We start from the raw sequence: 14,892 nt of genomic DNA, 5'->3' as shown, positions 1-14,892 counted from the left end.
AAAGATATTGTGACAGTGAAGTGAAACAGCTTTAATTTTCACTATTTGCTTGGTGTTCAGTACAGTCACTTTCTTGCCATAGGAGAAATAAACTCAAGTACAGCAGCTAAAATGAGGTATAAATTGAAGTGTCCCATTCTCCCCTGCACCACCCCTCCGCCCCCACCCCCCCATGTAAAAACTCTTGATCAGAAAGGAGAGGCCAGATTAGGACAGACAGAGCCTCTCCTTTGTCACCAGCTCCAGTTTGCCAGATACCGGTTAGGCATAAATACGGTGATGTAGGGAGTTATGTGAGTGATGAGCTTTCTTCACCCTCCAAAGTGAGGGTTCTGCGAATGCAAGGGTTTGGGTTCATCCCTGGCAGAGAAAGGGGGTCAGCCTTAAGTCCTGGCCTGTGCCTGCTTGGAGCACAACCCTCTGGGGAACAGACTCCCAGCCCTGCACAGCACTGTACAAATACAGGTACTTCACTGCAGTCTCCCTTGGGAATGACACCAGTCCAAGGCCTCTCTCACAGTATAAACAGATAAGGAAACTGAGGCCTGTGGAGACAGTTTTTTTCTCAGATCAGTAGCAGAGCCTGAGGTGATGCCTCAGGCTTTTGATCCCAAATTATGTGCTCAACTGCTATGATGCCAGCACTTTTGTTATTAGGGACACTATTCTGTACAAAATTTTTCAGCATCCTCCTTCCTTCTCCCTCATTCATAAAAGAGTGAAGACAACCAGGTTCAGTGGGTTTCTGGCAGTGCTGCAGATGCTCTGCCTGGGCTTCATCCTCAAGCCACCCTGAGAAACACCCTCTTAGACCTCCCCTGCTACCCATTCACCACCTCCAACAGGCCTGGTCATGTTTCTCCTGCCGCACCTTGCTGATGAGAAGGGACGTGCCAGGGACCATAACTTAGTTGTAGAAGAGGTGTAAAGCCCCAGTCCATTTCCATGATTTCTACATGGTCCCTTGATAGCAAGATGGAGCAAGAAGCATCAAAATAAAACAACTTCTTCCATCTCTCCACTTTAAGGACTAGGTACCAAGTAGTATGAAATCTTTTAAGTGGCTACTCCCCCAGTTAACTGGCAAACCTAGAAGTGGCTGATTATTTCAAGTTTTGCAGAGGCAGCTACTAAGCAGGGGACCAGAGGAATCTGATCTCACCTAATTTAAAGCTACTCTGGAAAGCTGTAACTGCTTCTCCCACCCTCCCACACCTGATTTAACCATCAAGAAGTCTTTGGAGAACTTCTCTCACAGAACGCACTAACTCATTTCTCTCACTTATGGGATGATATTTTAAGGTACACTAATCAAACCAGAGTCATAACTAAGTTCCTAGGACCTGTGGCCAACACAGATGGGAGGCAGCATTAAGAAGACCCTCCATTTCCTTCTGCAAGTTTGCTTTTGCTGTGGTTTTACTTGTCTGTCCCAGAAACATAATTTCCCCCTCCCCCCAAACCAACCATCAATCTGTGTATACATTCATGTGACGCCCCAAAACACAAAGAATCAAGCTTCACGTACCTATACCAACAACTACAGCCAAAGTGCCACACTGAGGCCATTGCAGCTGCCCATGCAGGTGATGCACAGGGTGAGAGCAACAGCCACAGCTTGCCATGCTCCTGCTCCTGCACATAGCACCACTTCGTCTAATTTCTGATACTCTCCAGGCTGCATTTGATCATTACCTGCCTCACAGGTAAAGGTTTCCCTCTGAGAGCCCAATTCTTCCACTGAACAGGAACGCTCCTCTTAATTAAAAGTTTTAGTTGCTCAGTATAATTTTCTGACATGCTGAAAGCAGCTTGACAAGTGTGTTCTTGGGAGGCTCCAGAATTTAGCCTGCTGTTGGATGTTGCCTCTCCACTTGATCTACTTCTTAGGTAAGAAACTAAATTATAGTTGTGATGTTTCCAATATTCTTACCTGATAGGCATTTTGCATGGCCAGTAAGTACAATGCACACAGTGTCCCAAGCTTATGTAGCTGCTTCTAAATGCCAAAAGCACTAACACAACATACAATTTACTACCCACTACCTTCTTCTAACTCTACTAAGATATTAAATAGCAATAGCCATAGATCCCAGTCTCACCAGTAGCTTGAGGGTTGTTGTTCACACAAGCAGTTCTGTTTGCGTAGGCATCTTTCTACTGGGATTTTGGAACATCAGCTCTATTACAGGGCATGCTCTGATCCAGTCAACAGTAGTGCATGAGTAAGAAGTCCATATCCTGTACACAGACCCTCTGGCTTTAGTCCCACAGAGAATAAACTGCCACCTCTAATTGTGGACAAGCATAATCCACAAGGAAAGCGCTGGGAAGTAGGGCAGCCAATGCTATTAAAGCCCAGGAGGTGTTGAAGAAGCTGCCCGGTGAGCACTGAAGTACTAAAATCCAGCCTTGACAGAACCAGAAAAGGCAATGATGCCTTCATATGCTCCACTCCTTGCTGTTCTTCATCCCAGTTAAATATCTTAATGCTACAAACTTTGGTCCTCTCTTCTCCAGGTCAGAAGAGATGTGATACCTGCATATCAGCAGAGTTGGAACACCATCTCCCACAACCATCTCTAGAGGTTACTCCCTGACCCAAGCATCTGGACTGATGCTTGCTCTGCTCTTACTAGTGCTAGCCTCAACGGCATTCCAGCCCCTGCTTAACTAAAACATTAGATGTGACCTCACACCCACCTCTGCTACTACCATCAGTAAAGCTGCAACTGCAGGAACTGTTTCAGGGTGAAGGGGATAGGACCCCAGCCTACAAACTTCATGAAACACAAACAAGGGGATGTCTTTGTGCTCAGTGGGCTATTTCCAATAGCTTCCTTCACTTCTCCCATCTTGTAGTTCAAGCTGCTCCACTGTTCCCAGTGTTGTCCCTTTAGTGGGAACACGCAAGGGTTCTCCCTCTTCTTTTGGTATATCTCCTGCCAAGCTCTGCACAGCACCTGGTGAAAAACTATAAACTACACAAAAATGCACCTCTGGCAGCAAGGAAAGAAGAGCTGTTTGTAAAGCACTGAGTTTGACCCCATCCAGCCCCCAGCTACCTAGACAGTCAGTACTTGCTAAAAGGGGAACGGGCTGTACACATGGGCATACACTCCATCAGGCAGGTGCAAGGCTTACCAAGTAGAGAGCTGAGTCCTTCATTGGTTGTCTTACTGCCCTGTCTCCTCAGGGATTTGGTTTCAATATGCTGGCCTTATTTTGTGCTTTGTTCCATCGGGTTCAGAGCCTGTGATCCAATTGGCCAGTTCCTCCCAGAAAACTGGCCTTTTTTTCCCTGAGCCTGCCAGGCCTACACACTTCCCTGAGCCTTCCTCCTGCTGGTCCTCACCTCCTGCAGAGAGGCTGGGGGGTCCCACCTGATGCTGCTCCCCCCCATTTCAGCTGGTAGTGCTACCAGCACCGGGTTGCACACTGATTCATGCCGGTAAAGAAGGAAACTACTTTAGAACCAAAAGAGACTAATTAAAAACTAAAAAAAAAAGTTATAATTATAATGCAAAATTACCGACACAAACTCCCCCCTCCCACCCTTCCCATAACAAAAAAGCCCAGGAATTAGACTTTCTTGGGACGACGTCCAACTTGGTAATAATAATAAATGCTGATGATAATGAAGAGGGCTCGGCTGACCAGGAGGAGCACGGCACCCGTGGCTATCCGGCTGCTCTCAGCAAGGGAGACCGTGGTAACTGGAGAAGAAGGAAAGAGACAAGGCAGAGGTTGGTGATACAAAACTACGAACAAATAGCACAAAGCTGTTTTCTGCTGCCCTCTAACGCAGTGTCTTGGCAAGAGCTGCTGAGCCTTGCGAGAGCAGGAGCTTTCAGCACAGGCTTACTTGCATGCACAGTGAATCCATGCTGGAGGCTCTTCACTTGCTTGATTTTACAGCCTTGCAACCAGTCACAAACTCCAGAGCTCTTACTTACAGAAACCCTCCTTTAAAGGCAGCCCCACATTCAGGCAGCCACAGCCTGAAATGGTCACTTGAGCAGATGCGAGTTTCCATCATGCTCAGATGTTAAATGTGGGAGCCATATATTCCTGAGTTTGCTTTGTGGCTTGAACACTTCAGTGCTGATAAACATTTCTCAACTTTAGGAGCATCTACAAAACATGCACAGTCCACACACACTGCCTCAATCGAACATGTCTCTTTTTTGGCTACCAGCACATAGCCCATATCTAAATCAGCATCACAGTTCATGAGTTACCAATACACACACATAAGAACCCTCTTCTTTGTTAAATATAGATAAGCTCCCTAGAAACAAGCTAAACTGTTATTCTCTGTTTTGGTATGACTGAACATCCCCCTTTTTAGTGTAGGTTGCTACAGTCTTTTCTTGTCAGACCCTGCATGTAGGCAGCCTGCTCCACCAAAGATGAGTGCTGGCTGTGAAGGCCAGGACGTTTTCAGGAAGAAAAATAAATGAATTGTCAAAGGGCAATGTTTCGCCCTTCAGTGAGCAACCCAGAGCAGAGACTACTCCATGTCGGAAGAAAAGGGAGAGCAGCTGGCTGGGAAGATGCTCCAATACTGCTTACACCGCTGCCCTGCCCACCGCTGAGCACCGTTTCCCACCCGGCGGGCACGCAGCCTTTGCATCCTCCTCCTCCTCCTCCTCCTCGTTCCGGCCCGAGCCCGCGGGCACTCACCCAGGAACTGCACAGCGAAGTAGCACGCCTCGGCCAGCAGGCTCCAGCGAATGATAGCCTTCTCGGCGGTGTACAGGGCGTTCCACAGGATGAGCGCGATGCCTGCGAGGGACAGCGTAGCGCGCTGCCCGAGGGCCGGGGCGGCAGCGAGAAAGGGCACCGCGCCCGCCCTCCCACCGCCCGGCGCACACGCCCCGCCCGCCGCCGCGGCGCTTCTCGACAGCCCCGCGCGGTGCCGCTGCAGGACGACGGTTTTCCTTCCCAAACCATTTCTCTAAGCTCACCTCACCTTCTTGTCCTTTGCCTCCCACCTCCTGGTTCCCTCCTGGGATGCTGCCGCCTGCCCCACCTCCCCTCCCACTCCCACGGGTGCACCTTGTCCCAGCCACAGCCCAGCACGCCTCGCCTGGCCCAGCTGCAGGCTCCTTTTGCTGGGGTACTTGGGGTGCTTTCCTAGGTATTCACAGAATGCACAGACCTTTTTCTCCTACGTGCAGCAAGCCTGACTCTGTGCTAGGAAAAAGCAGCAGTGGCCAAGCTTTTCAAAATACACCTCAACAATTTCTTTGCTAACAGCAGATATTCTGCTCTCCAGCTACAGCTCGCTGGCTGGCTGGGGATGGACTTTGTCCCCTCCTGCCCTTTTGGCCTCCTGTCCCCTTACTCTACGGCAGCCATGTGTCCCAGTACAGTGGCACAGCACTCACTGAGGAGGGCTCCTCCATAGAGCCGGATGGGAGTCTTGCTGCTCACCGATTCCTCCTCGAAGATGGCATTAAAGAGCTGGTCTGGGAAAGCGAGGGCCTGGCAGAGGCAAGAGAAAGACTCAGCAGCTTGCACTCACCAGGGCCACCAAAATGTGTCCTCTTAAGCAGCAGTGCTCCAACATCATACCTTCTGGGATTGGAGCCACTAGCCAGGAAACTGGAAATTAAGGAGGTGCAAGAAATATCATCGTGTCAGCTATGCACTGCATGGCTGGTTTCTATGGCCTAGGCTGCCATGCCATGTGTGCTTTATGACCCTGACTATGAAAGCAAACTCTGGTTATGGGAACAAACTGCCAAGGACACTGCTGGCAAAGCCCATTACTGAGACAGTGAGGGCAAAGGCCTCACAGGGGAAAACGGTAGCTGCTAAAGGCAGAGGAAGAAGATAAATGCCAGGGGTCAAAGAGCCATGCTGGGGCACCCTTTGGCAGTCAGGAGCTGGCAGTACCCAGGACCACATCCCTCACTCACCATGATGGCGACGCCAGAAAACATGACGGCGGAAACCAGCTGCCAGACCCTGTATGAGAGGGAAGATAGAGGACCCAGCGTGAGCTCAGAGGTGATCCCATCACTCATACTTCACAAAACATTTCTGTCTTCCTGCTCCTTCATCAGCCTTCATCCTTTCCCCTTGCGCAACTGAGACAGCCTGAAGCCTCCCATGGTAGGACTCAGCTTTCCACATCCCACTAGCTCCAGCCTCAGCATGCACACGAGCTTTGCTGGTGACACAGAGCCAAACTCCCCCTCACCCAAGCAAAGGAGGGAAGTAACCCTGCCAAGAGGATGGTGCAGAGCAGGGTCCCCACAGGACACACCTGTCACACAGGAGACCAGGAACTCCTCCAGCCCCACATAGTCCTTGTAGTTCCCAGCACATGCTGTGAGACAAGAACTTGCAGGCCTCGGGCTGATTTATGGGGGAAGAAGGCAGAACTGGTCTGATCCTACAGCCTCCAAGAAGCTCCTGCAGGGAGCAGTGATGCTGGCATAGCAGCAGAACAGGTGTCAGAAGCCAGAGCTGCCAGGGATGCTGTGACAAAGGGCCCTCAGATGACCCAGCTTCAAAGTGATCCAATATCTTACCTGAGCCCCAGTGGTTCCCGAACAGCAAATTTTATTTCATTTCCCAGTACTTGGCTAATCTGAAATTCAAATAAAAGGCACAAAGTCACTAAGCAGATCCTTCCCGTCTTTAGGCAGTATTTGTAGCCCAAAACCACATACCCAAGTCCATGTGGGAGTTTATCTCTAAGAGGGCTGGAAGGAGGAGGAGGACAGGGGATTCATCTGTGACTCCTTGGTCCCAATACCTGCCAAAGGTTACCTTGATTTCCACCAGGAGCTGCAGCCTCTACTGCTTCCTTACTGGGATCTATCACCTGCAGCATGGGGCTGGGGTAGGGTCAACATTAACTCTTGTCACCTCTTACCTATGTAAGAAGGGAACTGACTACTCGCACACACCACCTGCGTGTCACATCCTGATGGAGCACAGGCTCCAGCAGAGCCCTTGGGGTGTCACAGCATCTGTCCTGCTCTCATGTCCACACTGCCTGGCTGTGACTACCCCAAACCATGAGGATGGGCAAACCATGTGGGTGGGAAGACTACATAGACCAGCACCAGGGAAAGGTACTGGGGGACCTTTCAGTTGCAGAGAGCTCTGTGCTGCCCTCCACCCACAGGCGGGAATCAGGCAATCCCCTGCCAGCAAGTTCTCCACAGAGCACTGGGGACAGGACTCCTGTGGGGCACACTCTTGTCCTCCAGCTCTGGTGTATCAGTTAAACAGGTTGTTTGTTTGCAATTCAGGCCTTTTTTGAGAGGCACTGCTTAAACTGCTGCTCCAGTGTCCAGGCCACTGGCTGGTGGACATTGGTGGTGCCATGGTCTTATAGCACTGGCTCCAAGTTAGCTCATAAGTGTCTCAGCAATATAATGTTAGGAATGAATTAAGGAAGCTTGAGGGTAGAGCTCACCCTATTATCACAAAAAGCAATGTTAGGCAGCTCCTGTTCACCCAGTGGGCTGCACAGCCCATCGCTGCTCAAAGGCAGCATTGCTCGTGCCACCGCCGCCTTCATCTTTCCCTTTAGAGGAGACTTATGGAGCTGGGAGCCTGTTTTTGCCAAAGTGGATGCAGAAACTAGATGCTAAAAAAGCTCCACACCACCTTACTTTGCCCAGCAGAAGGTCTCTTTTCCATCATTACTGCAGGTTTCCCTCTCCTCTGGCCTCACCTTTGAGCGATGGACCTCGCCGTCGTCATCCTCCCCGCCGACCCCCAGGATCTTGCGTGTCTTCAGCCTGCTCACCAGGTCTGTCTGGCTGTGCTTCTTCATCAGCGGCGGGGGCTGCTTCGCCGCCATGGTGGTGGCCCTCCACCACCAAGTCCTGGCTGCAAGGTGGCACAAGGAGGGGGCAGGAAGCGGCTCTGCCGTCACATGAAATTTCACAAGGTTTGAAAGAAAAAAAACCACCACCACCACAAAAATCTTTCTGTTAGGCTGGCAGATGGCTCCTCATTGCAATGGGGCAGGGAGCCCTGGGAACAAGGCCCAGCCCCACCTACGGATAGCTCATCTCAGGCTGATCCTGCCATCACTGGAATCTGCCATGGGGGGAAAGAAAAAATCAGAAAAGCATGGCTTTAGTGCGGGAATTTAGTTATAAATGCTTTTGACCTACAAACGATAATCTGGTCTATCCCAGCATGAGGCAATACCCAGCAGTACCTCTTTGCTGCTTCCCAGATTAGGAGAATTAAATGCTTCTCAGACTAGGGGAATTAAAGTCATTAAGTGATGCTTTGCCTTTTGTCCTTTCCCATGCAATACATCACACCCTTCAGCCGCCATTTCAGGCCAAAACCCAAACAAGTCTCAGGTATTTATTTGTGTCCCACCTGCCTCAGATGTTGCAGTCCCCATGCAACATCATGCATGAAAACATCAGCCCCTGGACAGCAAGAAGCTAGAGGCACGACTTCCCTTGAAGATACGTTGCTTTCTGGGAAACAGAAGATGATGGCAACTAGAAACTACAAATATTGCCTGGGATAAGTAAAGACAAAGGCAACTGACAGAAACTGTGATGGAAAAGATAACTTCTGCCTTGGTATGGCAGTATAAAGGTAGAGGTGTTGAGTTCCATGAAATCACTTTGTATCATCCCACAATCATAAAACTCTGGGAACCCTCAGTTTGGAAAGCCTTTTCTTCCAATTCATCTTCATTTCATCTTGGTTCAGCTGAAAATAAACCCCTTTTTCCATTTGCTGCTTCACCCTCCCAGAGACCTACAGACAAATGCTCCCAGGCACCAGGCAAAGCTAATCCAGCCCAAGCAAGCATCAGGCTCAAGCACCAGCAGCCCCGTGCCCCAGCCGAGCCTTCCCACAGCTGCCCCAGGAGGAGACAATTTATACTTAAGTATTTCATGAGTCTTCAGGGAGTAATGAAATGAGGTGGTAGTTATTTTGGCATTGTGCATGCAAATGTTGTCCCACTGCCTTGCAAGGGATTTCCCTCTCAAAGGAAAGCCCTTCTCTGTAGTGGTTCAGACAAGAATGGCCAGTCATGTCTGCAAGTGCCCAACATAACTCTTTCTGTAAGGCAAAGTTAAGAGGTCTTGCTAGGACTCCCGTGATTTAATTAGACCCTTTTGGCAGACCAAGAGGCAAAATGCTTTTCAGTGAGCCAGTTCAGCTACTCAGTGCTTCTTTTGGATTGTAGGGGGGTTTGTTTGGATGTGTTTTCTTGCTCTGATTCCACTAAATAACTAAGCCCAGGTTCCTGGAAAGGCAGCACAGAGCCAGGTGCAGCAGGCAGGGTCTAGAAATATTTCAGAAGTAGTACAATGGAAAACAACCGCTTAGGAGAAAGGTAGAAGCTGTATATTCATGCCTACCCTCGAGCACAAGGCAGAAAGCTCAAACAGTAGCTGACAGTAGAAAAGTTTGAAAGATTTATCATGTCTAGAATTTGCCAACCCAAACTGTCACAATGAATTGTTTGTACTCAAATCTAGATAATCTGCACATAAAATCCACCCCAAAGCCAGAGTGATACATCAAAAAGAAAAGCTTGACCCTTTTAATTTCCTTTACTACAGTTTTTGCAGTTCTTCCTGCTCCTGTCTGACCCAGACTCACAAGGCTGGATGCTGAGCAGTTTCCCCACCAGAACCGCTGAAAGCAGAAAAGACATTTTGCTGTCATATTCCTAGTCCAGTATTTTCTTATCAAAGCTATCCATTCCAATCCTGAAGCAACACACCTCTGCTGAATGCTCCTCTCTCTCACTCTGAGCCTCAGGACCACTCTGAGGCCATCCCACAGCCCTCATACAGCCCAAAGCATCTTCTGGAACACGAGGAAGACAAATCCCAAATGAAGGGCTGACACATGATGCCCCAGGTATACCAGGCTGTCAGGATGACTCTCACACCCCTGTAAAAGTGCTCGGTACCTATTTGGCTACTCTCCCTCCCCTGCGTGCTTTGGTGTGGAGCAAACCCAAGTCCTTCCATGAAGACTTGATACCTGAAGGAAAAATCTGCAGAGGGCCTGAGCAGCAGTATCCTACTGGCTCTCCTCAGGGATAAGAGACCTTGAGGCTTGCTGGTCTTGATAGGACTTGGGGTGCTGAGTATGCTGGCCATGCCAGCCTGGCACTTCTTGGTTTCTTGCATCTTTCTTGGTTTCTTGCCAGGGAAGGCCTGCTGCCCACATCTCCTGCTCTGGCCTTGTGGTCAAAAATGGCAGAGGAAGGGAAGGTGGAATGGGGAGGGGAAAGAAAACAAAGCAAAGGGAGGAGACAAAGAAAGGAGGGGAAAAAAGGGGGGGAGAAAAAGAAAGGGGGGAGAAAGGGGGGAGAAAGGGGGGAGAAAGGGGGGAGAAAGGGGGGAGAAAGGGGGGAGAAAGATAAAAAGGAATAGAGAATTTCTCCTGAGGGCAAGAAGGAAAGGAGGGTGGTAGGGGTTGAAGTGGGGACTCCATGACTCATCAAGGAAGACTGAACAGCTCTGTGATTACAGAGGCAGTTTTGCAACTGACCCAAGGCCAAAAGATCAAAATTTGCCTTCATCAATTGTCTTGACAAATGCTTTCAGGGCAGGAGTTGCTGGAAATTTATCCCCATCATCATTAGCACTGCTCTCCCATTAAGAGTTTCCACTAATTTGTGGTAAACCACTGGCTAAGAGCTGGGACAACACAGGCCAGATACTAATGCCAAGAAAACAATCACTGAAGGCCATTCTGGTACATAAAACCACACCTCTATAGCACTAAGCACAGCTATGGCATGGCCCCGCAGCCAGTCCCACATCTCTAACCCCGTTATCCAGAGACAGAGCCAGCCTAAAAAATACTGCATATTAATGGATAATGAGCTAATGAATGCATTAGTGCTAATTCAGTGACATTCAGATAGAAGATGCTGAGGATTTGAAAACATTATACTTACATTAATGTATCCTGACACACTGACAATTTAGAGGATGGATTCTATTAGCCTGTGAGTTTTCAAAGGTAAACCTCCACCTCCTCCTTCTCCTGCAATTCTCGCCTCCTTAATCCTTTTTCCAAGCATCCCAGGGGCTGCGCAGATCAATCACCATAAACAACCAATTCCTACTCCCTGGCACAGCTCTCTTGTGTTGGACAGTGCCCGTGTGCAGCTGAAAGAGGGTTTTTTCCTCTTAAATCCCTTTTCTTCGCAGGCTCCTTTCAATCTCTGCTCCCTTGCTCAGCTGTTCAGCATACTGCACTCAATTTTGATAGCTACTGCTTAGTGGTTTGGTGCAAAGAAACCTCACTGGTCCCATGCTAATGATAGCTCAATCTCTCCCCACCTCCACAGCTCTTCCCCCAGCATCTCTGCTTCCCTCCCAGTGTCTGGAGAGGAGAGCTCTGCAGTGTGGGAGAGAGGAGACTCAACTGCACACACAATGGTGCTGCAGCAGCCGGAGCTGTGTGCCCGTCACGGGGGGTGCACGGCGCTGAGAGAGGGGAACCAGACCCCATTCCTGCAGGCACCTGAAGCTGATTGCCTACAGCCTTGGCAAGCCAAGGCCAAGCTGCAGATGGGTTGTATCCTTCCTGCCTGGGAGGACATGGCTCCCCAGGGCCCTGAAGACAGGGATGCTGCCTACTGCTAAGCTGGATGTTGTTTCAGTGGCATTGCCATCCACGGTGCAGCCTTTTACCTGACAAAGAAGTGCTGCTTGATTTAAAGAGTTGACATTACAGAACCTCTTGCTCCAGGGGTTTGAGGGAATTTCTAATCTGCAAGCAGAGGAAGAGACAACAAACCAGAGTCAAGCCAGGACAATGAGTGAAAGGTTTACATATTTAAGCTGGACACAGTTTGTTCAGCTCTACCATGTTCAGGCCAGGGAAAGGACTCCTGCTGTCCTGTTTTAGATTTCCCAAGTCAATACGCCTGAGACAATATCTTGAGCCCACTTTGATTTGTTATGCCTCGGAATGAACCAAGAAGTTGCAGTGGATGTACGTCCTTTGTAACAGCTTAGCAGGGCACTTGCCATGCCTAAGTATCTTCAACGGGCCTCAGGTTGAGAACCAACAGTAAGTATAAAGCTCTGGCAGTGTCCCTTTACAATACTGGAGTACCCCCGGGAGCACCATGGCAGAGCCCAGGGGAGTTCTCCAGCACTGCAGCAGCATAAGGGGATGTGCACATGAGAGGGGCACCCACCATGGCAGCTGTGCTGTACCTGGCCCTCACAGACAGGCTGATGTCCACAGCATTTCTCTTGCAAGGGCCCAGCAGCTGTAGTGGACTTGTCCAGCTCTTCTGGTGTTTCTCCATGTTGTGGCGTTTTTGTCTGTTTTCTGGTGAGGACAGTACCAGATCCACAGCAGCTGCTCTGGACCCCATACCATCACAGCCACAGAGCCAGTGAGAAAGCCTGGGCTCAAACACATGAGCAGGGGAAAGAGAAGAGCCAGTGGGAACAAGTAGATTAAGGACAGGATGCACACACCTACCAAGTACCTCATCTCTTGCAATCATTAGGCTGTTGCCTAATTGAATAGAATCCAAGACTCCTTTTTTTGCCCCTACATGTGAAGGTTCAGTCTGCTCACTTTATACATGCATAAAATCTCTTGGTAAAGAACTTCGGACACTTCAGGACTCTGAAATACTGAGGGATGAGGCAAATCCCCTGTGTCTAACCCAACATTACACCTGAGAACCACAAAACATCTTTGTGCATCCTATCCAAATGGCCTAACAAAAGTTTCCCCAGGAAGCCCTTGGTGGAGCAGACCCTGAGCCAGAACTTTCCCTATCCCATGTAACTACCAAGTTACAGCTGTATTCATGCTGTATTTCTGCAACTGCACATCCCCAACCCATGGTGAATGTACCAGCTCCCTGCCTACATTTCTGTCAAGCGTGGAGATTTAGATGATTAGGACCTCTCTGCCACCAGCCAGCTGGGAATGAAACTTGATCAAGCCAAAAATAACCTGATGCTCAGGCAGTACAAACAATTAGCACTCAGTCATCATAGCAGCAGAATGCAGCTGCTGCTCCTGCTCAATTTGGCACAGTCTGTACACCTAAGCAACAGTGATACTTCAGATTTCTCACCTGTAACAAGCCACGTACACAGGACTCTATTCCCATATAAACACTAGACCTTTCAGCAAAGACAGGTCTTTGCAAAACCAGCAGGAACATCTCTTGCCAGAGGCTCATCTCCAACTCTGCCACAGCCCTGCTATTTCTTTAAGCAACTCTAACAGGAACAGGGACACTGTCCTCCTTAGGGAATACCTACAAAGCTAGGCAGTAGATCTCACACTGAAAATGCAAAGCAAGATCCTTAGGTCAAAAGACGTCTTCACTGGGTGCCTCCAGATCACCTCCCACAGACAAAACCCAAACCACCTGACATGCGCAAGAGCCTCAGGCACATCTAAAGCTCACCCTTCAGGCCGGACATGTCCCATGGCCAGATGCCCTCCAAAGCTGTTTGTGAGCGGTGCTGAGCTGCCCACAGCCACAGAGCCACCAATCACAAGGCAGCAGCACTCAGTGCCTCCAGCAGCTCCGGCAATCCCGAAATGCAATGGATACAGCCAGCATCACCCCTCAGCAGGGAACAATGAGGTCTCTGCAGCCTGATGGGGAGGAAAGAGTTAACTCATGTTGCCTCCTCTGTCATCACTGCATGCAGAAAGGGACATGCAAAGTCTGCTCACCCCTTTCCATGCAACATTTCCTCTGACCAGTTTAGGGTTACATCTCCCAAGCAGGCTCAGAACCTCACCCTCCTCCACACTGCTCTTCTGCAGCCCCTGGGTGTGGCAACTCATGCCCCCAAGCTCCCTGTGGCTGTAAAAGCATTCTGTCCCAAGAATCACCACTATCAGGTGGTGATTCAAGCCAAGCCAAGCCACAGTGAGAGGTATGGCCCAGCTCCAGAATTTTATTGCCCATAGGTTTCAAATTTCCTTCAGCAGGGACCACAGGAAAGTTTCTTTCCGTGTCACAGGATGTGTTATATAGCAATCAAAACCTGTAAAGTGCTCAGTTTCCCCAAAACATGATAAAAAAGCTCTGTTGCTCTACTAGTTTCTCAAATAGGAGCTATAATTAAACACAGCAACCACACTCCTGCTGGCCTGCCAACCACCACCTGCAGCAACGTGCCAATCCCTCCATGCGAGCCCTGGCACCACCTCAGGGAAATGCTCGTTTGCCTCTCGCAGCAGCTGGCGGGGCAGCCTGTGACATGCTGAATGTGCTCAGTAAGGTGCCCTGCACAGCTATGGTGACGGGCACAGCACGCAGGACACCCACAGGTGCCCAGCTGGACACCTGGTCCCACTGTAGCCCCGCTGCACTGGCTCAGTGGGCTCCCAGCACAGGGGACAAACAGACTTCACCTTTCATTCGCCATGTGCATGCACACACCCCCCACCAAGTGCAAGCCCAGCCTCGCTACCCTGCCTTCTCAAGTAGCCCATCCCTCACTGCTGAGGCGTGTTTTGGCTGCAAATACAAAGGATGAAAGGTACAATCAGCAAGGTACAATGAGCTGCTTCAGTGGCTGCCATCTGTATTATTTACAAAACCTCTACCTCCTCTATCATCCTCCTCCCTCTCAGCCCAGCCGACCACAGCAATCCATCAGCCCAAAGCTGTCCTTGCTCTTCTCAAAGGCTCTGGCAGCCGCCTCCCAGCCTCAGCCCACAGCCTGCACCCAGCCCCTTGCTGTCTCAACAGATGGCCACAACCAAGCAGTTAAGGTTCCCAGGGAGCTGAGTGGATGGAGAGAGAGAGGCAAGCAGGACATACTAGGATCAGGTGCTGTTTTCCTTTAAGGGCATTAAAAGAGGAGAATTTCTCTTTGATTCCCAGCTGCCTTAGACAGGTGTTTGTGAGAGACA

General features: G+C 49.8%; 1 protein-coding gene across 3 annotated transcripts in view; it reads right to left on the bottom strand.

The window, feature by feature from the left end:
* Positions 1-10: 10 nt before the first annotated feature.
* The window catches only part of TP53I11 (tumor protein p53 inducible protein 11), a 25,244-nt gene continuing 10,362 nt past the window's right edge, over positions 11-14,892 (bottom strand). For 2 of the 3 annotated variants that reach the window (XM_017811497.1, XM_017811481.1), the window contains exons 2-7: positions 7,703-8,073; positions 6,546-6,604; positions 5,928-5,976; positions 5,394-5,490; positions 4,687-4,788; positions 11-3,716 (exon numbers count right to left, since the gene is read on the bottom strand). In XM_017811497.1, the coding sequence (XP_017666986.1) occupies positions 3,583-3,716; positions 4,687-4,788; positions 5,394-5,490; positions 5,928-5,976; positions 6,546-6,604; positions 7,703-7,831 (570 nt within the window). In that variant the 5' untranslated portion in view covers positions 7,832-8,073 and the 3' untranslated portion in view covers positions 11-3,582. Of the gene's footprint in view, positions 3,717-4,686; positions 4,789-5,393; positions 5,491-5,927; positions 5,977-6,545; positions 6,605-7,702; positions 8,074-10,930; positions 11,566-14,892 lie in introns of those variants that run through there. The other variant, XM_017811488.1, reaches the window with a different exon arrangement.

Source organism: Lepidothrix coronata, unplaced genomic scaffold (genome assembly GCF_001604755.1).
Source record: "Lepidothrix coronata isolate B3197 unplaced genomic scaffold, Lepidothrix_coronata-1.0 Scaffold1, whole genome shotgun sequence".
NCBI lineage: Eukaryota > Metazoa > Chordata > Aves > Passeriformes > Pipridae > Lepidothrix > Lepidothrix coronata.
This window is presented reverse-complemented; position numbering and strand designations above follow the sequence as displayed.